Consider the following 20,935-nt stretch of genomic DNA (forward strand, 5'->3'; position numbering starts at 1 on the left):
CCATCGACACCTATCGCACGGTGTAAACGTAGCCATTAACTAAGAAGAAGAAGAAGATATATATGTATATCTATATACCTGATCTAACTGATCATACCACATAGAAAATTCGTGTTTTTAACTTCTAACGAATGTATGATGCAGTGATTTTTTTTGTGATGATTGATTGAACAGAAAATGTACATTTCATATACCATATTGCAGATACCATTAGTTCTACGATTATAAAAAGGTCTATAATTATATGAAATTAGGTTTACAATTATATGAAAGATGCTTCTGAATTTTTGTGATCCTCGCTTACGTCCAGAAATTAAATGTAGTGCCATCAGCATGGATGGATATGAAGTGACCAATTTGATAAACGATTCCTACAAAGGATATTTGGCATACTCCTGCATCAAGCCACCAATTCACATAGACATTACGTTTCTCTGTAACGTGTCTATTAATCATATATTGATTTGGCCATCCGTCGGGTCACAGAAGTCGTCGGGCTTTCAGCTTTCCCTTAGGAATACCAACGATAACGATACTCCGTATACTTGTATGTCCAGTGGACAGCTGAGTCCCCATGATGCTGGTTTGTTGTTTTACTCGAGTGACATCGACCCTACAGGGATCGCCACACCACCAAATTTCTTGAGATGTTTTATTAAAGCTTCTAAGGGATATGTAACAACTAAATACGCTCATGTTTTACGTATAACAATATATAAAACAGAAAACTCAGTACCAGCATTAGGAAAAGTTCAAGTATGGGGAACAGTATCCCCACGTTGTGGGAAAGATGTTATAGCAAGTGTACATGTTTTATGGGCTGAACAACGAGCTTCTTCAATGTTGCCTGCATTAAAAACTTCTGTAAACACTACTTCTGTAAATACCAGAGAGATACATAACAGGTATACATATATAAATTAGAAATTATATTGCTCATTTGTTATGACATAGTTCAAAAATTAGAATTTTTGAGTTGCTTGTAAAAAAGAACAGAAGGGAAAAAGAAAAAAAACTTTAAAAATATACACTTTTATTCCTTTACAATCATTTTTTTATATCAAATTTATATTTTAAAATTAAAATTATAAAATTTTAATAATTCAAAACATTTAAACATTTTCTAGAAACATCGTTTTTTTACTTGTATTATAGCAAATGAGATATAAATAAGTTGCGTAATATTAATTAATAATTAATATAAATTTTGTATTCATATGTAGACTGAAGAATGATGCAACCATTGACATTCCTGAAAGCTTCCTAGATCCTATCACATGGGAAATAATGACTCAGCCAATTGTATTACCTTGTGGACAAATAATAGATCAAACCACATTAGAGAAACATGGAGAAAATGAAGCAATTTGGGGTAGACCGTTATCAGATCCATTCACAGGCTTGAGATTTATTGATGACCGTAGACCAGTCATGGCATCTGCACTTAAGTCGAGGATTGACAAGTTTCTAATGGACAACAGCAATCAGAATGAAATAAAGAATATGCCAAGAGTCTTAGGCCGCGATCCAACTTCAATTATAGCAGGAGATAGAAGAATAATTGAAATACCAAAATTTGTATTAAATAGAAATTTAAAAAGGACTGCCGAAGATATTAAATCAAATACAAACAAGCAGACGACAAATAATAATATGCAGCCTATAAAAAAATATTGCCATAAACTGCCTATAGCAATTATGCCCAAACGACCCACTGCCAGTGCTATAATAAAACCAAGACACCTCACAAATGTTTCAACTTCCTCCAAATTAACTGATGGCAATTTTCAAAATCATAAGGATGATGAATTGGCTAATGACAATTTCTTAGATAACAATTTCAAAACTCTGTTATCCAACATGAAACGCTTTACCACACCAGAAAAAGTGGAATTACATAAAATATCTAACAAATGTGAATGTTGTAATAATAGTATTTTTTATAAACTTCCATGTAAACATGTGGTATGTAGGAAAATATTGTTATCTATAGAAAATAACCAGTGTAAATTTTGTGGATTTTCTTATAAATCGTGCGAGATTGAACGGATTTATGACAATATTTTAAATAGATAACAAAGAGAGAGAAAGAGGATAAAGTATAAATAAATCAATGTAACTCAATTTTTTTAGTATTTATTTTATGCCAGATTTTGTTAACGATATGCAAAATATATTATTGTAATACATTGAATCGTTAGATCAATATTATATATAATTTACGACAATTTCGTGATAGAATCGCTTGTAATATTTTGGCACATACAACGTAACTTGTATTCATGTAAAGTTACGTTATCATTATATGTGTACATATACAATTATATGTATAAGTAATGCATATAAAAGTTTATTTTTTTATTGTTCATACGGTATGTGATAGCTTGGAAATAAAAGTAGTTTTCATAATTTGTACGTTCCTGAATTTTTTAAATAAGCAACATTATAAATATTTTACATAATTTATATACTTTGTTTAGCTTAATGTTAAATTTATATATTATAAATTCGTAACATATAGGCTGTTATTGATATTTATTTAAAAATATAAAATTTTCGAATTTTTTTTACGCTATCTGTAGCAAATAAAGAGCAAAAAAATCTGTGTGTGCTTAATTTTTTTGCAGCACCACTGGATCTATTTTTTTCATTATGGGGGGTTCAACTTAATCTTAACCTGGACCCCCCATTTGTTTTTTTTTTGCTCATAAACCGCTGGAGCAAAAAAATTTTTGACTTATCGCGAATTTGAATTTCGATGGTGGGGGGTCCAGGTTAATAGGGGTGGATATTTCCCAACCTCATTGATTTCATATGTTTTGTTATATATTTTGTTCATGGAGTGTATTTATTTCAGTTTGTTCTTTTGCTACAGCACTTAATAATTCATTAATTTGACATGAGTTGAAAGTAATTATGAATAAATTCAAGTCATAAAAAAAAATGTAGACATGCTTTTGATGTATATATTTGTCCAATGTAATTCATTCGAAATAAGACGTCTATACGCGGATCATTTCTCTAATAGATCTGCCAGATAAGAAAACATGTCATCAAAAATTACATGAACGTCTACGATATGCAAATTTGTTTAAAAAGCGATTGTCAGATAGTATCAAAACTGTGATCATTTCGAGCATCTTCTAAATAGTAGCATCTTATAGGAGCACAAAAATGACTATAGTATAACTCTAAAACAAGGTCAAATAAAATACATATTTATATTTTTTTTCATTATCTTTTGTCCGTCCACTGCTAAAGGGGGTCCACATGTTATAAAGCACTCTGTATATTTCTTACATAAAATGAAAATGCCAGTTGTACAAATATATTTTAATAAAAATGGAGATACACATTCAAATATAATTATTTTGGAATCTTGATTATATTTACACGGGAATTTTGGGAATTACTTTCTTTTTAATTTATCTTTTTAATTATAATACTGTTTGAATGTATTATAATATTACAAGCTTCATAAGCTTGAAATACTATTTTAAAAAGTAAGATGTACATCAATATTCAAAAAACTATTGAGTTTGAATGCATTTGTTTTGACATATAGTAATATTTGGAATATTTTCTCAGTCATTGCACTTAATTATAACCGTCTGAACATACGTTTGATTATAAAACGGTGAAACCGGAACCTTGATTTTGTCGCTTGGCAACGTTGAACAGCGATAATAAATAATTACGAGTGTCTGGGCAAACGTAAAACGTAAGGGTATGTTCTGGATGTGGGGATGCTCTCTCAAAAGTATCAGACTGCTTGTCACTATTGGTTGATACACTGGCCAAACCAGTGCTACTTGTCCGCACATATTCCTCAACACGTGCTCTCATTTCTTGATTCATCTTAAAAGAAAAGAAAAACATTGTATTACATGTACGTGATTTGTATCTGATGTTCGTGAATTCAGTATCTTACCTCGTGTTCAGCCGGTGATAACGGTCTGCTTAATTGTATTGCTGTTGGTGGACAATATAAGCACAACATCGTCGATTCTGTGATATGATCGACACTTGTTAGTTCTTTCAGCGAAAATATCCGTTCTACACTGTCCTCCGCCATATTAACGAGTAATAAAGCTTGTCGTGTGAGGACGAGCGTCACTGCGCGATTACTGCCTTGATGAATCACGTAGTCTGCGCTGGTTACGTGAAGGATACTGTCGGGACTGTGATTAAAGTGATCGAGTAAAGGTGACAAGCGCCAAGTATACCGTACAGATGTGCTATTATTGCCAGTAGTGTACTGCACGATTGGTCTCTGACGTGGCTGTAAAAATATAGGAAAATCATTATGAAAGTAAAATGTGAAACTATAGAAATTAGAAGACGTCTATTACTGTGGGCAATGAATTCCATCCAGCTCCTTGCAGTAATCCTTGACCTGTAAGAGCAACCAACTCCGCGGCACCGCTCAATGGTTTAGTAACGACGCCAACTAAACCGAGTCCAACTCCGGTGACTAAACTTTTGGTCGTCGCTTCGCCTGACCACACTTGCTGCAAAGGATGATGTGCCAAGCCCGCCACAGCCGCTGAATAACAATTGACAATTAGTTATTGCATTCTGTTTTTATCTGAAAAATATTTTTTAAGTAATTACCAACCAAGCAGACTCATTCCAAGACCAGTTAAGCCTTGATAAAGTCCTTGTGCCATGCCTTGAGGACGCATTCTGCGCGACTCCTCTTGTCGCTGAAGATGTTCCTCATCCAATGTTAGACGATCCAAGTTTCGTGCGACACTAGATGCCAATTTCGTTACGGAATTTACAGTACCTGTATACATAAATCGAAATATGAATTGTCTATTAAGTATTCACAGAACAACGAAATAAATATTAATAGTTTGCATACCTGCTGTGACATGTTTCATCAAGCTGGCTGATCCGTGTGTAATTCCAACGATAAAACCCCATGGGCCTTGTAATAGTCCTTGGAATGGTAATGAAACAAAGTCTCTAAGACCGGATCCAAGTGCTTGCGCCAAACCTCCCGGTGATCCAAGTATCTCTAATGATCCAACTACCCAACCTGATAAATGGATAATGGTCGTTACTTACTCTGTTATATCAAATTAATGTATATAAAATGTTTTATAGATACGTAATATTATACCGACCTGCTCCGAATATAGCACCAGATAAATAATGCATGGTAAGTGCATTGCCAAGCCTGTAAGGAGTGGTCAGCAAGTTCTTCCTTTCGAAGGTACCGAAGTACAGTGGAGAATGATCTAAAGCAACGTAGAGTCGCATAGAAGTGTGAACGCTCAATAAAATTGATAGCGGTTCTATCACGAAGTTTTGCAATCTTAGTGGTTTGCTTAAGATTTTTGAATCGATCATGATATACTCTGGTATGTACACTGCGTTCAACGCAGCTATTGTTTGCATCTTTTTAAGATTGTCACCCAGAACTAGTCGCGGTGGTATCATCGAAGTCGCGTAATCTAATAATTGCGTTATGTATGTGTCCTCAATGTATGCACTAATAGATGCAATCTTCATGCGATATTCCTTTGATGCTGTAACAGACAGAAATATCTACTATTATTCATGAAATAAATAACATATATTATATTATTGTAATTTATTGTTATTACTTAACTAGCATTAAAACTCAGCTTGGCTTAGAGCTTTGACTTTATTGTTTGAATTTAAATAACATTTATCTGCTTAAAAACATTATTTTCGTTACCCAAATATTTTTTATTAAAATAATGTAATTTTGTAAATATATAAAATATATACCTATGATATTTTCATTTATTTCCCAGACATACTCGATGGCTATCAAAGAATCTTGTTTGATCTTTTCCATATTCGTTATTAAACAGTTATTGCTGTAAAATGCCATTTCTCTGTTCGGCAACGGATTTTGATTTATTAATACTACGGGGAAATCGAAACCTCCCTGATCGAATAATTGATTATCTAACTGCAAATCGCCTATGTAACAATCGAGATTAATAAATCTGGCTTTTGAATTTACAGTCATGACTAAGTCTGTCATAGACAGACTGGCGACTTCGATCCTTTGTGCGTTTTCATTGATATCATGAAGGATAACGATAGTGCAAGCACGCAGGTAAATGATTGCAGAACCTTCCTTCGAATGAGTTGAATTAGTGTCATCGGTAGATTTCAATCGATCTTCGTTAGTGCAAGTTTTTGTATCCGTCATCTTCGAAACCAATTGCTTTGAATTGCTCAAGGGTATTTGTTCCGTCGTCAAAATATCTTCTTGGGCTGAGAAGAAGCTCGTTAACGATGTTGAGCTACTCGAACTTTGTACATACAGTAACAGCTTATCTTCTTCTAGTCTCTTCAGTGAAGGAGGATTATTGTATATGGTGTGATCCTTCGCCGTGCTCTTTTTTCGTAACAATCTGCTCCTAATGTCTTGAGCGGATATTTCAATTTGGGAGATAGGCACGATGCTTATGTGAGTGGTGTAGCAGCGATTATGCATTATAAGCTTTACATCACCGTACGAAGGTAATCGCAGATACTGATCTATTGGTGTAGATGACAACGCAGACAGATTTACGCCTCTTGACCACTTTAAATTTGCTTTAATGCGCTCGGAACCGTAGTGTCGGGTAATCTATTACTGACACAGGGAAGAGAATAGTGGGACATTGCTCCACTATCGACTTCGCATATCCATGTGAAATGAACGCTATCCGGTAATATCTCATTCCCTTTTTCATCGGCTTGTCCCAGCAGGATCTTGAAGCCGCAGGCGTTCTCGATTAACAGTTGCGGATGATCGTCGCTGTGTATCACGACAAATGTGCTACCTTTGTCTTCCTGCGTCGTTACGATGACCGGCATAGTGGAAGAACCGTTTGGAATCACGACGGATTTGCGGCTCATAGCTTGATCCACTCTGATCGGACAGGACCACCTGTGGCCGAGACTAAGAGATATGTACAATATGAGCGGCTCGACATTACTCTCCGTGTACAACGTGTACCATTGCACGATCGGCGTACCCTGTCTCTGATCCTCGGACGGTGAGATATTCAAGCTGCAGGGAGTGAGATCATGGGGCAACTGTAGATTCCTTGCTTCCTCGTGCACCGCGAGCGTGGCCACGCACAATTCTTGAGGTGTCAGATTCGCGATCACGTGGCTGCTTGTGATCCGCACTAGACGCATATCTTCGTGCATCGAAGAACCGATGTTTAGGATGGACACACTCGTGCCGCAATCCACGAATGTCTTGATGTTTCCCTCCACCGGGACGAGACCGCAGATTCGAGGCATGTAGAAGCTCTGGCTCCAGTCGAGTCGCGCCAATTGCAACGTTTGGGATGTGTAGTAAGTGTCGCCGATTCCGACACCCACGTGAAAGGTACTCTCCAATTTGGGCGGCGTGACTATGCCATAGTGAGGAATCTGACAGAGCTCTGTATCCTCCGACACCAATGAGATATGGCAGCCTAACGAATTCATTATGAAACACCAAGGCTGCAGTTCTAGCAGCAGTGTGCTGGATACCAATCCTGCGTCCTGATATTTCACTTGTACATGCGTTTGCGGCTGTTCTGCAGATATCCACTCCTCAATATCGTCTCCCTGGAAAGGCCACTTTACTTGATCTTTTCTGTCCTTGAGTTCTTGCAGAATTTTATCGATATCCTCGATCTCAGGTCTTCGGAAAAATTTTCGTTGATCCACGGAGCTGTACGAAAGCGGCACATAAGGATTCGACGCGGAGACTCCAGATTCCAATTGAAACGTCAACTGGTGGAAGTGCTCAAATGTACCGGGGCAGTACAGCTGTTGACACTCACCACGACCGTTCACCATTGTGCTAGATGACATTTTCAGAGACGGTGTTTCCATCTGTACTCTTGCCGGTACTGGTAGGTGCGATCTGATCATGTACAGGGGACTCAGTACCGCAAGAATTTTCATTTTGTCTTGTATCATTTGCGTCACAATCCGTACCCAGATACTCAAAAATTGACCGCGTTCTTGTAGAGGTACTTTGACGAGCCACGGCTGGCCCCATTTGACATTGGTTTGCAATGGAATGTCCCCGGTCCAAGATAAATGCGTCAAGTTGGTGAAACGTAACCGCATAGCCATTTTTTTGTTATTCTCAAGCATGATAGACGATGGAAAACTCTTGCCCGGTATGATATACACTTCCTTGGAGATTGTTACCTTAGAGCTAACTTCTTCCTCGTATTTTACTAATCTCATCTCGAAATTATCTATTAGTTGATTGGAAATCACGAGTTGCCCCGAGAATGTTATGAGCTTTTGTGTGGCAGAAAGCGATGTAACATTTACGAAGACCACCGGACCAGTTATCGAATTATTGAATTCTATCACTTGGACTCCATCTTTGTTAACAGGAAAAGGTCGACTCCATATCCAGACGTTCTCCTCGATTGATATCCTTATCATTTGATTGCCAATCTGTCTCCAAGAATAAAAATTACACTGCCTGCTCTCAAGAAGTATGTTATCTCCAGTACCACTTTGACCAAAACGTATAGATATATTGCTATCGTTGGCTATTACGTAACGCGTTAGGACAATCACGCTTTTTTCCTCTTCGTCGAAAGATGCCAGCCATAAACGAGTAGAAACTGCAAGAGTGTGAGTTATCGCTGGTCCCAATTTCAATGTAAACGGGTTGCACGTTAATGACAAGTCTATCTTTTCCGACAACGATAGCTGAAATCTTCCTTCCAGGGCATCCAGCACTTCCTGCATAGTCAAATGACTATAATCCAATACGTGTACGCTTAAATTGCCGCCGATGTCGAGCAGTATAGAATCGTCCATCCATTTGTTAAACACCAGAACAGCTCCCTTTTGTTCCATAGACATGAAACATTGTATCTCGGGAATTTTTCCGTTTAGAGTATACTTGTCCAGTGGTGGCGGCAAATTATTATATACACTTGTATCAATATGATTGTACAGAGATATATGGAGAACGCCGATATTTAAAGCGATTTGAACATTCGGTATTAATAAGGGATTAAAGTAAGAGTCGATGCGCAAACAGGCAGCGAGAGCACGAGCGGAAACGATGCTTTTTGAGAGCGGTCGTTTGCCGTTGGATAGGATAACTACGCGCCACACGCAAGCTACCGCTCGCGCCGGTGCTTTTTCCGGCAGGTCCAATCGGTAGGAATCCGTTTCCGATAAATAAAAATCGGCGTAACGCTGGTACGACATGTGACTATCACTCCAATATTCGAGAACGCAGGGAATTTTGTCGATGTAATCACCGTCGGCATCCACTGCCTGTAATAGAAAGAATTAAGAGGATAAAAATATAGTCGTGGCCAAAAATATTATGCATCTGATTATCCATTACTTAACATTTCAATTTAAAAATTGATTTACGATATTTGCTATAAATTATCCTTTGTTTTAAGAATTTTTTAAACTTATGTGTATATCGGTAACTACTAGGAAACAATACAGATAAAAGAATTTTGAATCAATGAAAAAAATATAAGTGCCTAATATTTTTTAACCAAGGCTGTACTGTTTCATGGCTCGGAATTAGAAAAAAATATCTTTAGACATTTGAACAAAAATAGAAAAATTATATTTTCCGACATATATATATGATATATATATATATAAAATATTTGTTTTTTTTTATTCAAACTAAATACTAATGTTATTCGCTTAAGATACTGAGCATTCTCACTTACTTCAAATGGAACAGGAGATATGTGTATCCTTGTTAACATACGTGATTGCGGATATCTCCAAGCCATCACCTGTTGAGGATAAACAAAAAATACCACCTGCAAAAAAAGAAAAAGGATTAAGACTTTTTGATGTCGATTATATTTGTGACTTTTATGTAATCTAACTAACTTGATACGGAAAAGGTAACTCATCCGCAGTGCCATCAACGAACTGGAATGCACCCGCCTTTAGATCATCCTTGTAGTGTTGTTCAGTCGATAGCACAATTTGCTTCTCGTTTTTATTTTCACTCGTAGATACCGAAGCGAGCTCGCTTAAGAGCAACTGGCAGTCTTGCATAACCATTTTCATAATTTTTATTTGATCCGGTCCGAAATCGAGATATAAACTTTCACTGTCTGCCTGTATTTGTATTTGTGGAATGATCTCGCTATTGTACGAAGACTCCCAAAGTAAACAAGTCGTTACATTGCAACACCATGGATTTAATAGTACTTTGATATTCCCGTTTAAGATAGCAGATACAATGAAAGAATCTATGGACAGATTTGAATATATCCTATCTGGTCTGAGGAGTGTCGACAGATTTCCATTTAACGATGCTAAACTGATAATAATTTCTGCTCCAGTGTCAGTCTTTAAAGATAATACAATTTGTTTGGTATTTAAATGTAGATCAGGTACACTGAATTTCCTCGATTTTGTCAACGATGCTAAATTTTGAGAATCCGTATGCGTAATCTCCTGTTTCTCTGTAGATACTTGTGTAACATTGTCATCAATAAAACACAATAATAGCTAGAATATAAATACAATGTAAAATTGTTGAACACATGAATATGTTATACATTCTTCGTTAAGTTACCTTATTCCGTATATCATAGAGTTGGTTGAGCCGAGATAAAGAAAGATGTACTTTTGTCGGTCGTCCCATTTCAATGAAAAACTGACGGTTTTTGCCTAAAATAATTTCAGATTTTACTGTCACAAAAGAAGGCGGGATACCCGTATCCGGATGTGGATCACCATGCTTTGTTTCTATCATATAAATTTTGAAATCTTTTTCGGTCGGTATTGCGTTTAGATTTTGTACATTGCCAAGCGCTGTTGTTATATCGAAACAAGATATCTACAAATTGCATAATTCAAATAAAATATTTAAACTAATAAACAGCATATTAATTTTTTATGAGTAAATAATAAAGGCATACTTGTATTTTTTTAGATAAATGTTGCTGAGAGAAATAAATATTTGGTTGATTGATCATTAGATAAAGTAATGGCTGTTTTATATTATTATTATCGTCTTCACCATCAGTTTTGTGTATATCCTATATAAAAATAATTATATTTAAAAATTAGATAATATTAATACTATAATTAAATAAATTAATTCCAATTAAATAATTGAATTAATTATTTTACTTAAAATTATTTATTACTCACTACATTATCCTTTAAATCAACAAACGTACTCTGGACTTCATACAGGATAAATGTTATTTTTCCACAATTTACTAAAAATTCAAACGGTGGAAGTATCATAATTTCAGCTGTGGGTCTTCCCTATCATAAAAAAATCATTTTTAATGTAAATTCTGAACTCAAAATCATAAACCGCTATTTACATGCATCAAAAACTTACAATTATTGTTGAATGCATGCTGGACATTTCAAAATCGACACCACTGTCTTTTGTGAAATCAATATCTGAATCATCTGATGTTTGTTTCAACCAGCTAATAGGCTTAATGCTTTGAGATCCTGAAGGAAGTCTTTGAGCTATATTATTAGAACTATTTTTATCATCTATTTTTTCAAAACTTCCAGATAGTAACGTTATAAATTCATTGTTGAGTGTCGATATTAACTTAATTTGATCTAAATTTATTGTCAATTCTATGTCTGTAATACAATTTACTTCAACGGCACTCCCACAAACTATTGTATCTCCTTTAAATGTGACAGCTGGGGCAATAATTAAGCAAAGATCAAATCTGGAATTAAATATAAAAATTAGAATACGATTGTCATATATATTTGTACACGTATATATTAATTCTATTAATTGCATTACTTTGTTAATACTGAAGATGTTGAAAAGTATGGATCTAGACTACTACCATTCCCGAGCTTATTCCACTCCAATGCTGGATTCTCGTTCATTGTATATAAGTACGATTGAGACATTCTCTGAAAACAATAATGCATCGTTTTAATTAATCTAATCAATCTATATAGTATTAATGTTTTAATAAATTTTTTTAAATTTTTAGTCAATGTATAAAACATTTCCTTAAGAATTTTGAAAAAGAAAACAATAATTTTGATAATAAACCTTATTAATGCTTAGTTGATAATTCTTCCATGTAGTAGTATATGCACACACTCCTTTAACACTAATTTGATATTGACGATCTTCTACAGCCGAACCTGGTACGTTTAATATATTTGCTCGAGCAGCCAATTGATATATATCAGTTCGCAATGGAATTCTACAAATTGGATTTTCTGCATCTGGCGTAATACGAATCCCGTCCAACTATATAATATATAATATCCACGTAAATATTTTTAAAAATATTATATTGCTAATTATACAAAAAGCAAAATGATTTACCTGAAGCATTAATAAATCATGTTGTAACTTATTCGTATCAGTGAAAGCTGGCATCATGAGACGAAAACCTTTGAATTCCAAATGTATCAATGGCAATAATTCATTATTTAAGTTGGTTATACCAACTAATGGTGTTGTCATGTTTTTATTACGAATAGATTCTGTGCTTTTCTGAATAGATGAACCAAGGCACGTAAAAGGTTTCATCAATTGAGCATATTTGCTAATTACACTTATTGGTAAGATTATATCGACCATTTGCATTTTGATAAGTATTTCAGAAATGTAGCCGTTCGTAGATAACGTAGAGTCAAGCAGTATTTCTTTCTAGATATTCGAGAGTACCAGAGTTTTTATTAATTTCAAAAGTAAATAGATGACATCTAATATTCTACTTTATAATTTAAGCAAGAATATGAATAATTACATGGGTAATTAAATACAATAATTGAATATTTATCTAACCTTTTGAGGCTTGTATCGCTTGTGAGTACCCCAACGTGTGTATACATTTCCGGATTTCGCACGAGTAAGTGTGAAACTTACAAAACCGGAATCATCGCCTTTCTCCAAATTATCTTCCCTTCCGCAGAGTACCAGCCCAGCATATTCACCAACATCCCAATTTAATGCATGTGGACCTCTATGAAATCACAATGTAAATGTAACAATTAAATAATCATTGCACATAATAGGAATGTTTTTCAAAATATTTCTTGCTAAGAGCTTAATATATATGTATAAACATTTTATACAAATGAATTTACCTAACATAGTGAAATATCGTGGCTGTTGTGATTTTATTTTTTAACTGCATATAAACCGATTGCAAATCTAATGATGTTATAATATCTTCCAGTTCTAACATTAATTTTAAAGAAGGCGTGTCTTCTCGTCCCATAATGTATAATTTAATTGCTATCTTTGTTATAGTCCACTGAATCCATGCTGTTACAACTAAACCATCTTTTTCTGTAAAACTTGGATATTAATGACAAAAACAAATACAACAAATACATTCCGCTTACCATGTCCTAAATCATCTTTTGATGTAGACATAGTTGAATTAGTAGTATCTTCTTGATACATTATTTGAGTCGGAGTGGACGGAGTTTGAGGTATAGCAGGAAGAACAATTTGCATTTCGTTGCTCTGTGGTACAATTACGTTGTCTTTCCGGGAATCGCATAAAGTTTGTAATATTTTTATGATATTTAAAACTATACTGCTCATAAAAATAACCTGAGATACATAAATGCATGTTGAAATTTATATTCTTTTTAATATAAATTTTGTTGCACTTGATATAAAGCACGGCAAAAATTAATACCTGATCTTCCGAAAATGAAATAATGATAGGTGAATTATCAATGTGTACACAAACACTTAGAGCAGTAAGTGTATTTAATTCAGTCGCAGCTGTCTTAGTTGTAAGAGCTACTGTAGCATTTAATGTAACTTTCTTTATAAAGTTCTTTTGTGTCTGTTGTTGCAATGTGTAACAATGAAAATCGATAAGACTCAATGTCCATGGAAAACTTTGCATTTCTGAAATAGTAATAAATTGTAGTAATTTTTATTGTAAAACAATAACTTTTTTGCACATTTTAAGATAAACTTACGATATGTCCATATAGATTCTGGTAATTTAGCAGGGAGATTTTGTAGATATGGACTCAACATCTCAGTATTCAGATTAGATGAATGTACGAGAAGACTCGGTAGTTTTATTATCATTATTTGTAGATCTTGATTTTCTATGAAAGCTCTATCTTTGGCTTGTTCTATGCCTTGTAATACATTTTATTAATTGTTATTATAAGCTATAACTGTATTAATAGTTATAAAAAAATAATAATAAGTAAAAGTAATAATTATGAACAAATTTAAAAATAATTCAATTTCCACGCTATTTGGCATATAATTAGAATATTTACCATCAGCTCCGATACCACTCATTGTATCAGATGGAATATATATTATAATATGTCCTATATAACCATTCAGCACAAGATTGCACCACCACGAATACGACTCTGCTAATCTGACCAGTATCCCCGATTTCTGTAAATACTAGACCATTTATTTCTATCTTTAATACATACAATATATCATATTGTTTTAGAAAGAATAGTTTTTCTCTATCAATTTAAACAGTAATCGATCGATACAATCGTTATGTGATGATACATAAATAATAATTATAAATAATCTTAATACCTGTTGTTCTCCTTCCATTTTAAATTCACTTTTCTTTTGTATTTCATCATTTCGCAATGTTTTCGATTTTTCTGTTACGGCTGATCTTTTTTTCTCTTTGTCCGATGAACTATGCACGCTTTCATGTAGACTCGTAAATGTCTTTTTTCGCGTGCCTGTATCAGATGATGTTCCTTCAGTAATTAATTGTTGGCTGTCTGAACGCAATACATATACATTTCCCGATTTGTGATAAATGGCACAATATTCCAACCATTCAAAAAAAAGTGGATCTAGGGATGTTCTAATTTCAGAAATTTTAAACGAAACAAGAGATGGGTGTGTTTGCGTTTCAATACTTTTAGGAAACTGTACCACAATAGACAACAGTGGTACATTTCCTGCATCACTAAGAATATAAAGATCCAATTAGTCAAAATTTTTCAAATTATCTAAACTATACATTATTAATATATATATATTAATAATGCGAACCTGCTATCATAATTTTCTGGACCAGAAAGAATAAAGGCTTGTTGAGAATCATTGAACGCAAATATTTTTATAGAACTTATATTGACTTCGTTTGATATCGTAACTGAAGACGATACATTCTTGCAATTTATATTTTCTAAGCATAACTCTAAGTATACTGGACCTGTAACATATAAAGAAAATTTTATAGAATTTATATATTTTATGAAATAAAAATTAAAAATTTATAAAATGATAGAATATAGTATTTAATACTCGCATACATTTCTCTTGACACGCATCATTAAAGAGAGTAGAACAGATAAGTGGATTCGTTGTATCTGCAGGATTAAAAACGGAAGTCATTATAGCCACAGCAGCTATTAATTTTGCTTTAGTTCCCGTAATAGTAACACTATCTGATTGAAAGGAATATGACTTTTGAATCATATCTATATCTCGCCAATACTGAGGATACAATAATATTTTTGAAGAAGCTTTCACTGAGTAAGGCATTACTATTGAAGTGTCGCAAGTTTTCGTTAAGTGAAGTTGACTTTTCACTCCAATCACCTATAAGCGCATTTCAATATCAATCTTGAATGTGTGTGTAATAAATATCGTGTATAAAACTTTGCTCACTTGTATATCAGTAACCGCATGGCACTGAATAAACATTTCTGGTGACAGTTCTGTTAATTTTGACGCACAAGCTATGAGTCTAAACGGATACATAGGCTGTACTATAGTGGCAATTGCTTCATCGCATTCAATGCTTACAAAAGGATCATCTGTTAGAGCTGGAGGTAATGGTGTAAGACATGTCTAGAAAGACATTATTTATAAATATTTCAAATAATTAACAAAAAAAGTATAAGAGATATCTTACTCGCGTTTCGATAATTTTACGTTGTCGTGGCACTCCAATGACACAATGATCTGCTAATTGTAGCTGTAGTAACGCCTTTTTTAATACAAATTTTGTTTCTGTCATTGATACATTTTCCCTAAGTGCTTCATATTCTTCTAATGTAACAAGAGGCAATTCATCGATAAGAGGATCTAAAATTTAAATTTAGATGTAGCGCATCTTACAATTTTTATTTAATATAAGATTAGTAGTTAAACCAAAATGTATTTGTACTAGCACACTGTATTTACCTGGTTTCATTACAAGATAAGGATTATAATCGTATTTTGCGGCAGCTTGTTTGATAGTATCAATACGATGAAAAATACCGGAACATAATCTAATTGTTAGATCTCCAGTTACATATCTTATTACTCTGCGTTCCTGAAAATTGCTATAAAAGGTAAGTTGTTTATAGGAATTCTTTTATTCTTTTACATATAATTATTTTAAGATTTTTCAAACACCTGTATTCAAAATTTGAACCAAATTCGAGTAATTTTTCAGGCGTTATGTCGTCAGGTAATTCTACATAATAAACATAATCCATCACAAACGCTGGACATCTTTCTAATAATTTGTCAACTAAAAAAGATATAAGTTTTATTATTTCCTGTGTATAAGACGTGTATATGTTTTAAGTTATATTATACCCGAAATTGTCGTCAAATGATGATCTATTCCTTGTTTATAATCTCTTTTTTTCCCTTTATTTTCCGTGGCTTCTTTGTCGAACAATGAATCTTTTAAGTGGTCAGTATTCAAGTTCCCAGCTGTTACGTAAAGAGGTGGCTATAATAATAATTTATTTCTCAGATATTCCATCTAATTTCATACCTCTGACAATAATAATTAATTACATTACCTGTACACCGTCAGCAACTTCTATATGTCCACAGCTGCACGTTCCTCGTGGATAAAGTTGTACGCACGCTACTCCAACTTGGAAAGTTGTCATTGTTATTCCTTGAATTAAAGTATCTATCACAACCCCGTTCAATCGAAGTGATAAAAAGGATTTGTACCTAAGTTTTCGAGATTTATAAAATAATTGCTCTTTGACACTTTCAACAGTCTGTAAAAATGCATAAAATTCAGTTTTTTATTTCCATGATTAGAACAGAAACAATTCTGAAGTATATTACACTTATACCTTAAATGTTAAAGTAGCATCATCTATATAAACACCTAAATGTACGGTATGACCAGAATATGCCATTTGTTGCTCAGCAGACCAATTATTGTCCCAGTCAACAGGTAGAACAGATGATACTATATCCCAAGCCCAACCACCCCATCCAACTGCATCTGTGGAAGTCCCTGCTACCTGATTTGTATCATCTGAAATATTTATATTATATATTTCCAAAATACATATTTTAGACAGCACTCAAGTAATATTAAACCTTGTGCAACATCTTCTCTCTCATCCACAATAATGGAGGATTTTTCTTTTATTGGTGGAAATTGCTTTGTTTGTAACGCCATTATTAAGGCAATCAATCTTAGGAGCATTGGTACTTGTTGTTCAGTCATGCTAAATTCCATTTTCTCACAATGAAGATCAAGTCTCGTAATAGATGCTCTCTTTAAAGTGTTGTTATGATAATTTATAATCATTCGGATTGTCATTGAACATCGATACAAAACAGGATCCTGTAATATTAATATAACACATTATATACGCAAAATATCGAAATCATGCGATATTTTTTCAATATAAAATATTTTTCTTATGTTTTCAATGTTTCTTAAGATAAATGTAAAAATATATCTCAGAAATACCTGATATATCTCTATCTTTCCTGATGCATCCATTTTATCTAAGCACAATGTCAAGTCTTGAATAGTAATAACTTTTCTAAGCATTACTTCTTGAGTGTTGACCTCTAAACATTAATTAAATTTATTAAAATATTTTAATTATAAGTGTAATTTTAAGACAATTTTTGGCTTTGTAATTATACATAAAAATATTTACCGGCAAACGCTGGTTCCCATTTATTGTCGACGGTTTGCATACTTAAAAATCTGACATTTATGCTAAGAACAATATCCTCTTCTACATATTTTAAGATGAGATTGTTGCAATGAATGGTGATATTATTAATAACTTTCGTAACTATACTCTTTATATACCCAGGTGGAGCTTCCTCTCTGCAATGAAAAATTAAAAATATCATTATACGTATATATTTTGATACTAAATAAATATTAATAACTACCAGATAAATAAATAAAAATACCGTTAATAAATAATACTAATAATAACTATAAACAATAAAATTTCATATAACTTAGATTATGAAAAACAATACTTACTGTACCATCTCCTTCTTCTTTTGTAATGACGTTGTATTGGTTTCTGTGATATTTTCATCTTTTAATTTTAAAATGCACTCTATAAAAGAGATACAGGCAGTATATTAATATATCTTAAAAAAAATGTTTCTAATTTATTAAATGATATAATACTACTATCTACCTATAGTATTAATGGTAACAACTATTGGTTCAGACGTAATTTTTACCCAAGGAACATGTATTAACAATTCGTGTATATGGCCACTAACAAAGACGAATGGAAGATTCAGTTGCTCCTCCAATACCTCTAATCGTAGATCCAAATTCTGAAACGATGCATCTCCACCCCACAAAGATACCTGGAAGAAACGTTTCTTTCTCTAAAATATCTTGAAGAATTATTTTGTTTTAAAAATCATTATTAAGTATGCTTGCTCAATATATTACTTATTTATTTGATTGGAACAAGCGACCAAAGCTTTACGCTTGGAAATAACACAATTATTTTAGTCACATTTATTTATCCTTACATTACTTCCTCTTATTCTAAATCATTGATATTGAATAAAAGAAAATATGAACTTTTAAAAAATATAATTTCCAATAAAATAAATTAATACAGCAACACTTTCCAACGTATGTATATATATTTTACCTGTGACTGTTCCGGCTTAAAATTTTTTACATATTTTTCTACATAGCTGAGAATCACTGGTGTTATGTAGGACTCCAATTTAAACATTGTGCTTGGTAGAGAATATGTAGCATATTTTTATAATTCCCTTAATTAAAGATGTCACCAATTGTCTTATCAAGAACTCCTCCTTTGCTTTCTCATAATAATGACATATTATTTGATTTATACCATTTCTCTGTGTTCAATGAAATATCAACAATTTGGAATAAATATTATTTATCTTGATATAAACATGTAGATTTGTCTGAAAATTGTAAAATAAACTCTGTATAGTTATAAGATCATTGTACGTAAACTCTGTATAGTTACATAAATCATTGTATATTAGATTATAGATAAAAGAAATGATATTGTTCATATCATTACACATGACATACAAATTAAATAAAGAAGTAAAACTCAAGAAGAATTTTGTATATTTAGAAAAATTATGTCTAACGAAAAATAAACATATAGAGAGAGATATAAAAAAAATGTTGAGTGATAAAGAACTGCATTATTTTTAGTGTAATACTCATCAACGAGAAACAACTTATTACGAGGAACATCAGTCGTAAAAGACAGTCTGAATTTTGTTGAAAAATTCTACTGACGTAAAATTGATAGAAAACTGTGTTATATCATCAGTGTTATAGTTTACTCGTACAGTAATCACACGTGAAGGAATTGGGTTAAATGGAATCATCGTGAAGCTTGGAAGAAAACAAATTTATTCGTAATCGAGGCACTCTCAACGAATGGAGACATCTCGTTTACAATTACGGTCCAGGACGCGCTTATAAAATATCAGATCGTGATGTGTACGGGGAATCACACAGCTGATTCGCACCTGCCAAACAACGAGCAACTCCAGCAAAGACACGTCACGAAACTATTACACGAACCCGTTTCGCGCCACGAACGCAACGGGCGTTGCGACAGCATCGATTCTGTCCACCGGACGTAAACTTTCGAAATTTGAAATTATTTAGCGGAATTTAGCCTCAGTCGTGGAGCTATCTTGTGATCCGTTCACGCATACGACTGCATATGACTTCCGCTAACCTCAATATATCGTTTGTGTCCCAGGTAGACACCAGTAGACACAGAACAGGCATTGATGTGAAGTTGCACCAATGAACATTCCAATTGTAGGTGTACGGAGTGTGCGCGTTATATGTAAATATTTATGTATCATGACTGCGTACCGTGTTGACATAATTGTTCATCATACTGAACATAGATAACGAAATGGAATTTATAATAAGTTTAATTTTCAAAATTGCAATGCTTGGAATTCTTTATTTACACCACAGATGTGTTGTCTATTTATTTTTTTTCTCCTTTATATTTTTCTGATGTTTGAATTTTCAAAATTTTGCATTTCAAACAGATTAGACTTAAAAATTTTGTTATTTTAAGAAATGGCATTTTTTAATCGATTATATGTATATTTTTTTAATATTATTATTCTTGCAATGGGAGTTTAAATTTTAGCAATTTGCAGAATGTTGACGATTGACAAATTTTTAATGTCGGTAATGTCGGTAATTAAAGCGATGATAATTACAGATAAGATAATCAGTTACCTTACCGACATTTTATTTAAAAAAAAAAATTTGTATATTGTCAAAAATTGATGTTTATATAGAATAGAAAAGATATAAAGATAATGTACTTAGACAGATAAGAGGCATATATCATTTCCTTTTTTGTATCATTTTATTAATATGAATAGAAATAGGAAAGAACATGGGAAATAGGAGTCAAGCGCAGAAGACGTCGCGCAAATAATACACCTATAAAGCGTAAAACTTCTTCATTCTACTAAACGCGCTTATATGTTCGGCTCACTTTTGAGCCTTCTTCAGAGACAACACAAACTAACATATATAAAATGTGAATAAAAGTTATCTGGTCATGGTGAGCTCCTCATGATCATATAAAGCATCATAGGGAGCTCACCATGACAAGATAACTTTTATTCACATTTTATATATGTTAGTTTGTGTTGTCTCTGAAGAAGGCTCAAAAGTGAGCCGAA

The 20,935-nt window shown here is 33.3% G+C and overlaps 2 protein-coding genes across 2 annotated transcripts; one reads left to right on the forward strand and one right to left on the reverse strand.

Moving 5' to 3' along the window:
* Positions 1-163: 163 nt before the first annotated feature.
* On the forward strand, positions 164-2,088 carry LOC108730892 (RING finger protein 37). The gene is made up of 3 exons (XM_018460839.1): positions 164-215; positions 254-905; positions 1,224-2,088. The coding sequence occupies exons 2-3, from the start codon at positions 274-276 to the stop codon at positions 2,074-2,076; spliced, it is 1,485 nt and encodes a 494-aa protein (XP_018316341.1). The 5' UTR covers positions 164-215; positions 254-273; the 3' UTR covers positions 2,077-2,088.
* Positions 2,089-3,526: 1,438 nt separating this feature from the next.
* On the reverse strand, positions 3,527-19,061 carry Vps13B (vacuolar protein sorting 13B). Its single transcript, XM_018460988.1, is given in 39 exon segments — positions 3,527-3,858; positions 3,932-4,282; positions 4,353-4,546; positions 4,619-4,789; positions 4,868-5,044; positions 5,133-5,537; positions 5,764-6,591; positions 6,594-9,288; positions 9,708-9,803; positions 9,877-10,506; positions 10,574-10,837; positions 10,920-11,039; positions 11,155-11,274; positions 11,354-11,705; positions 11,786-11,901; positions 12,047-12,250; positions 12,329-12,655; positions 12,794-12,971; positions 13,096-13,300; positions 13,357-13,570; positions 13,659-13,876; positions 13,951-14,118; positions 14,266-14,392; positions 14,549-14,936; positions 15,023-15,185; positions 15,286-15,574; positions 15,644-15,826; positions 15,891-16,063; positions 16,163-16,305; positions 16,379-16,496; positions 16,565-16,703; positions 16,777-16,986; positions 17,065-17,252; positions 17,318-17,567; positions 17,697-17,800; positions 17,893-18,068; positions 18,234-18,312; positions 18,397-18,574; positions 18,871-19,061. Coding segments are annotated over 39 exon segments (11,259 nt in total). The 5' UTR covers positions 18,958-19,061; the 3' UTR covers positions 3,527-3,627.
* Between the last annotated feature and the right edge of the window lie 1,874 nt (positions 19,062-20,935).

This window comes from Mycetomoellerius zeteki, unplaced genomic scaffold (genome assembly GCF_001594055.1).
Source record: "Mycetomoellerius zeteki isolate Tzet28-1 unplaced genomic scaffold, Tzet1.0 scaffold98, whole genome shotgun sequence".
In the NCBI taxonomy this organism is placed as follows: Eukaryota; Metazoa; Arthropoda; class Insecta; order Hymenoptera; family Formicidae; genus Mycetomoellerius; species Mycetomoellerius zeteki.

What these genes read in the sequence shown, in the direction of transcription:
- LOC108730892 (XM_018460839.1), top strand. Translation starts at nt 274, where the DNA reads ATGCTTCTGAATTTTTGTGATCCTCGCTTACGTCCAGAAATTAAATGT. An exon ending in ACCAGAGAGATACATAACAG is followed by an intron (nt 906 to 1,223) that starts GTATACATATAT and finishes ATTCATATGTAG; the next exon opens with ACTGAAGAATGATGCAACCA.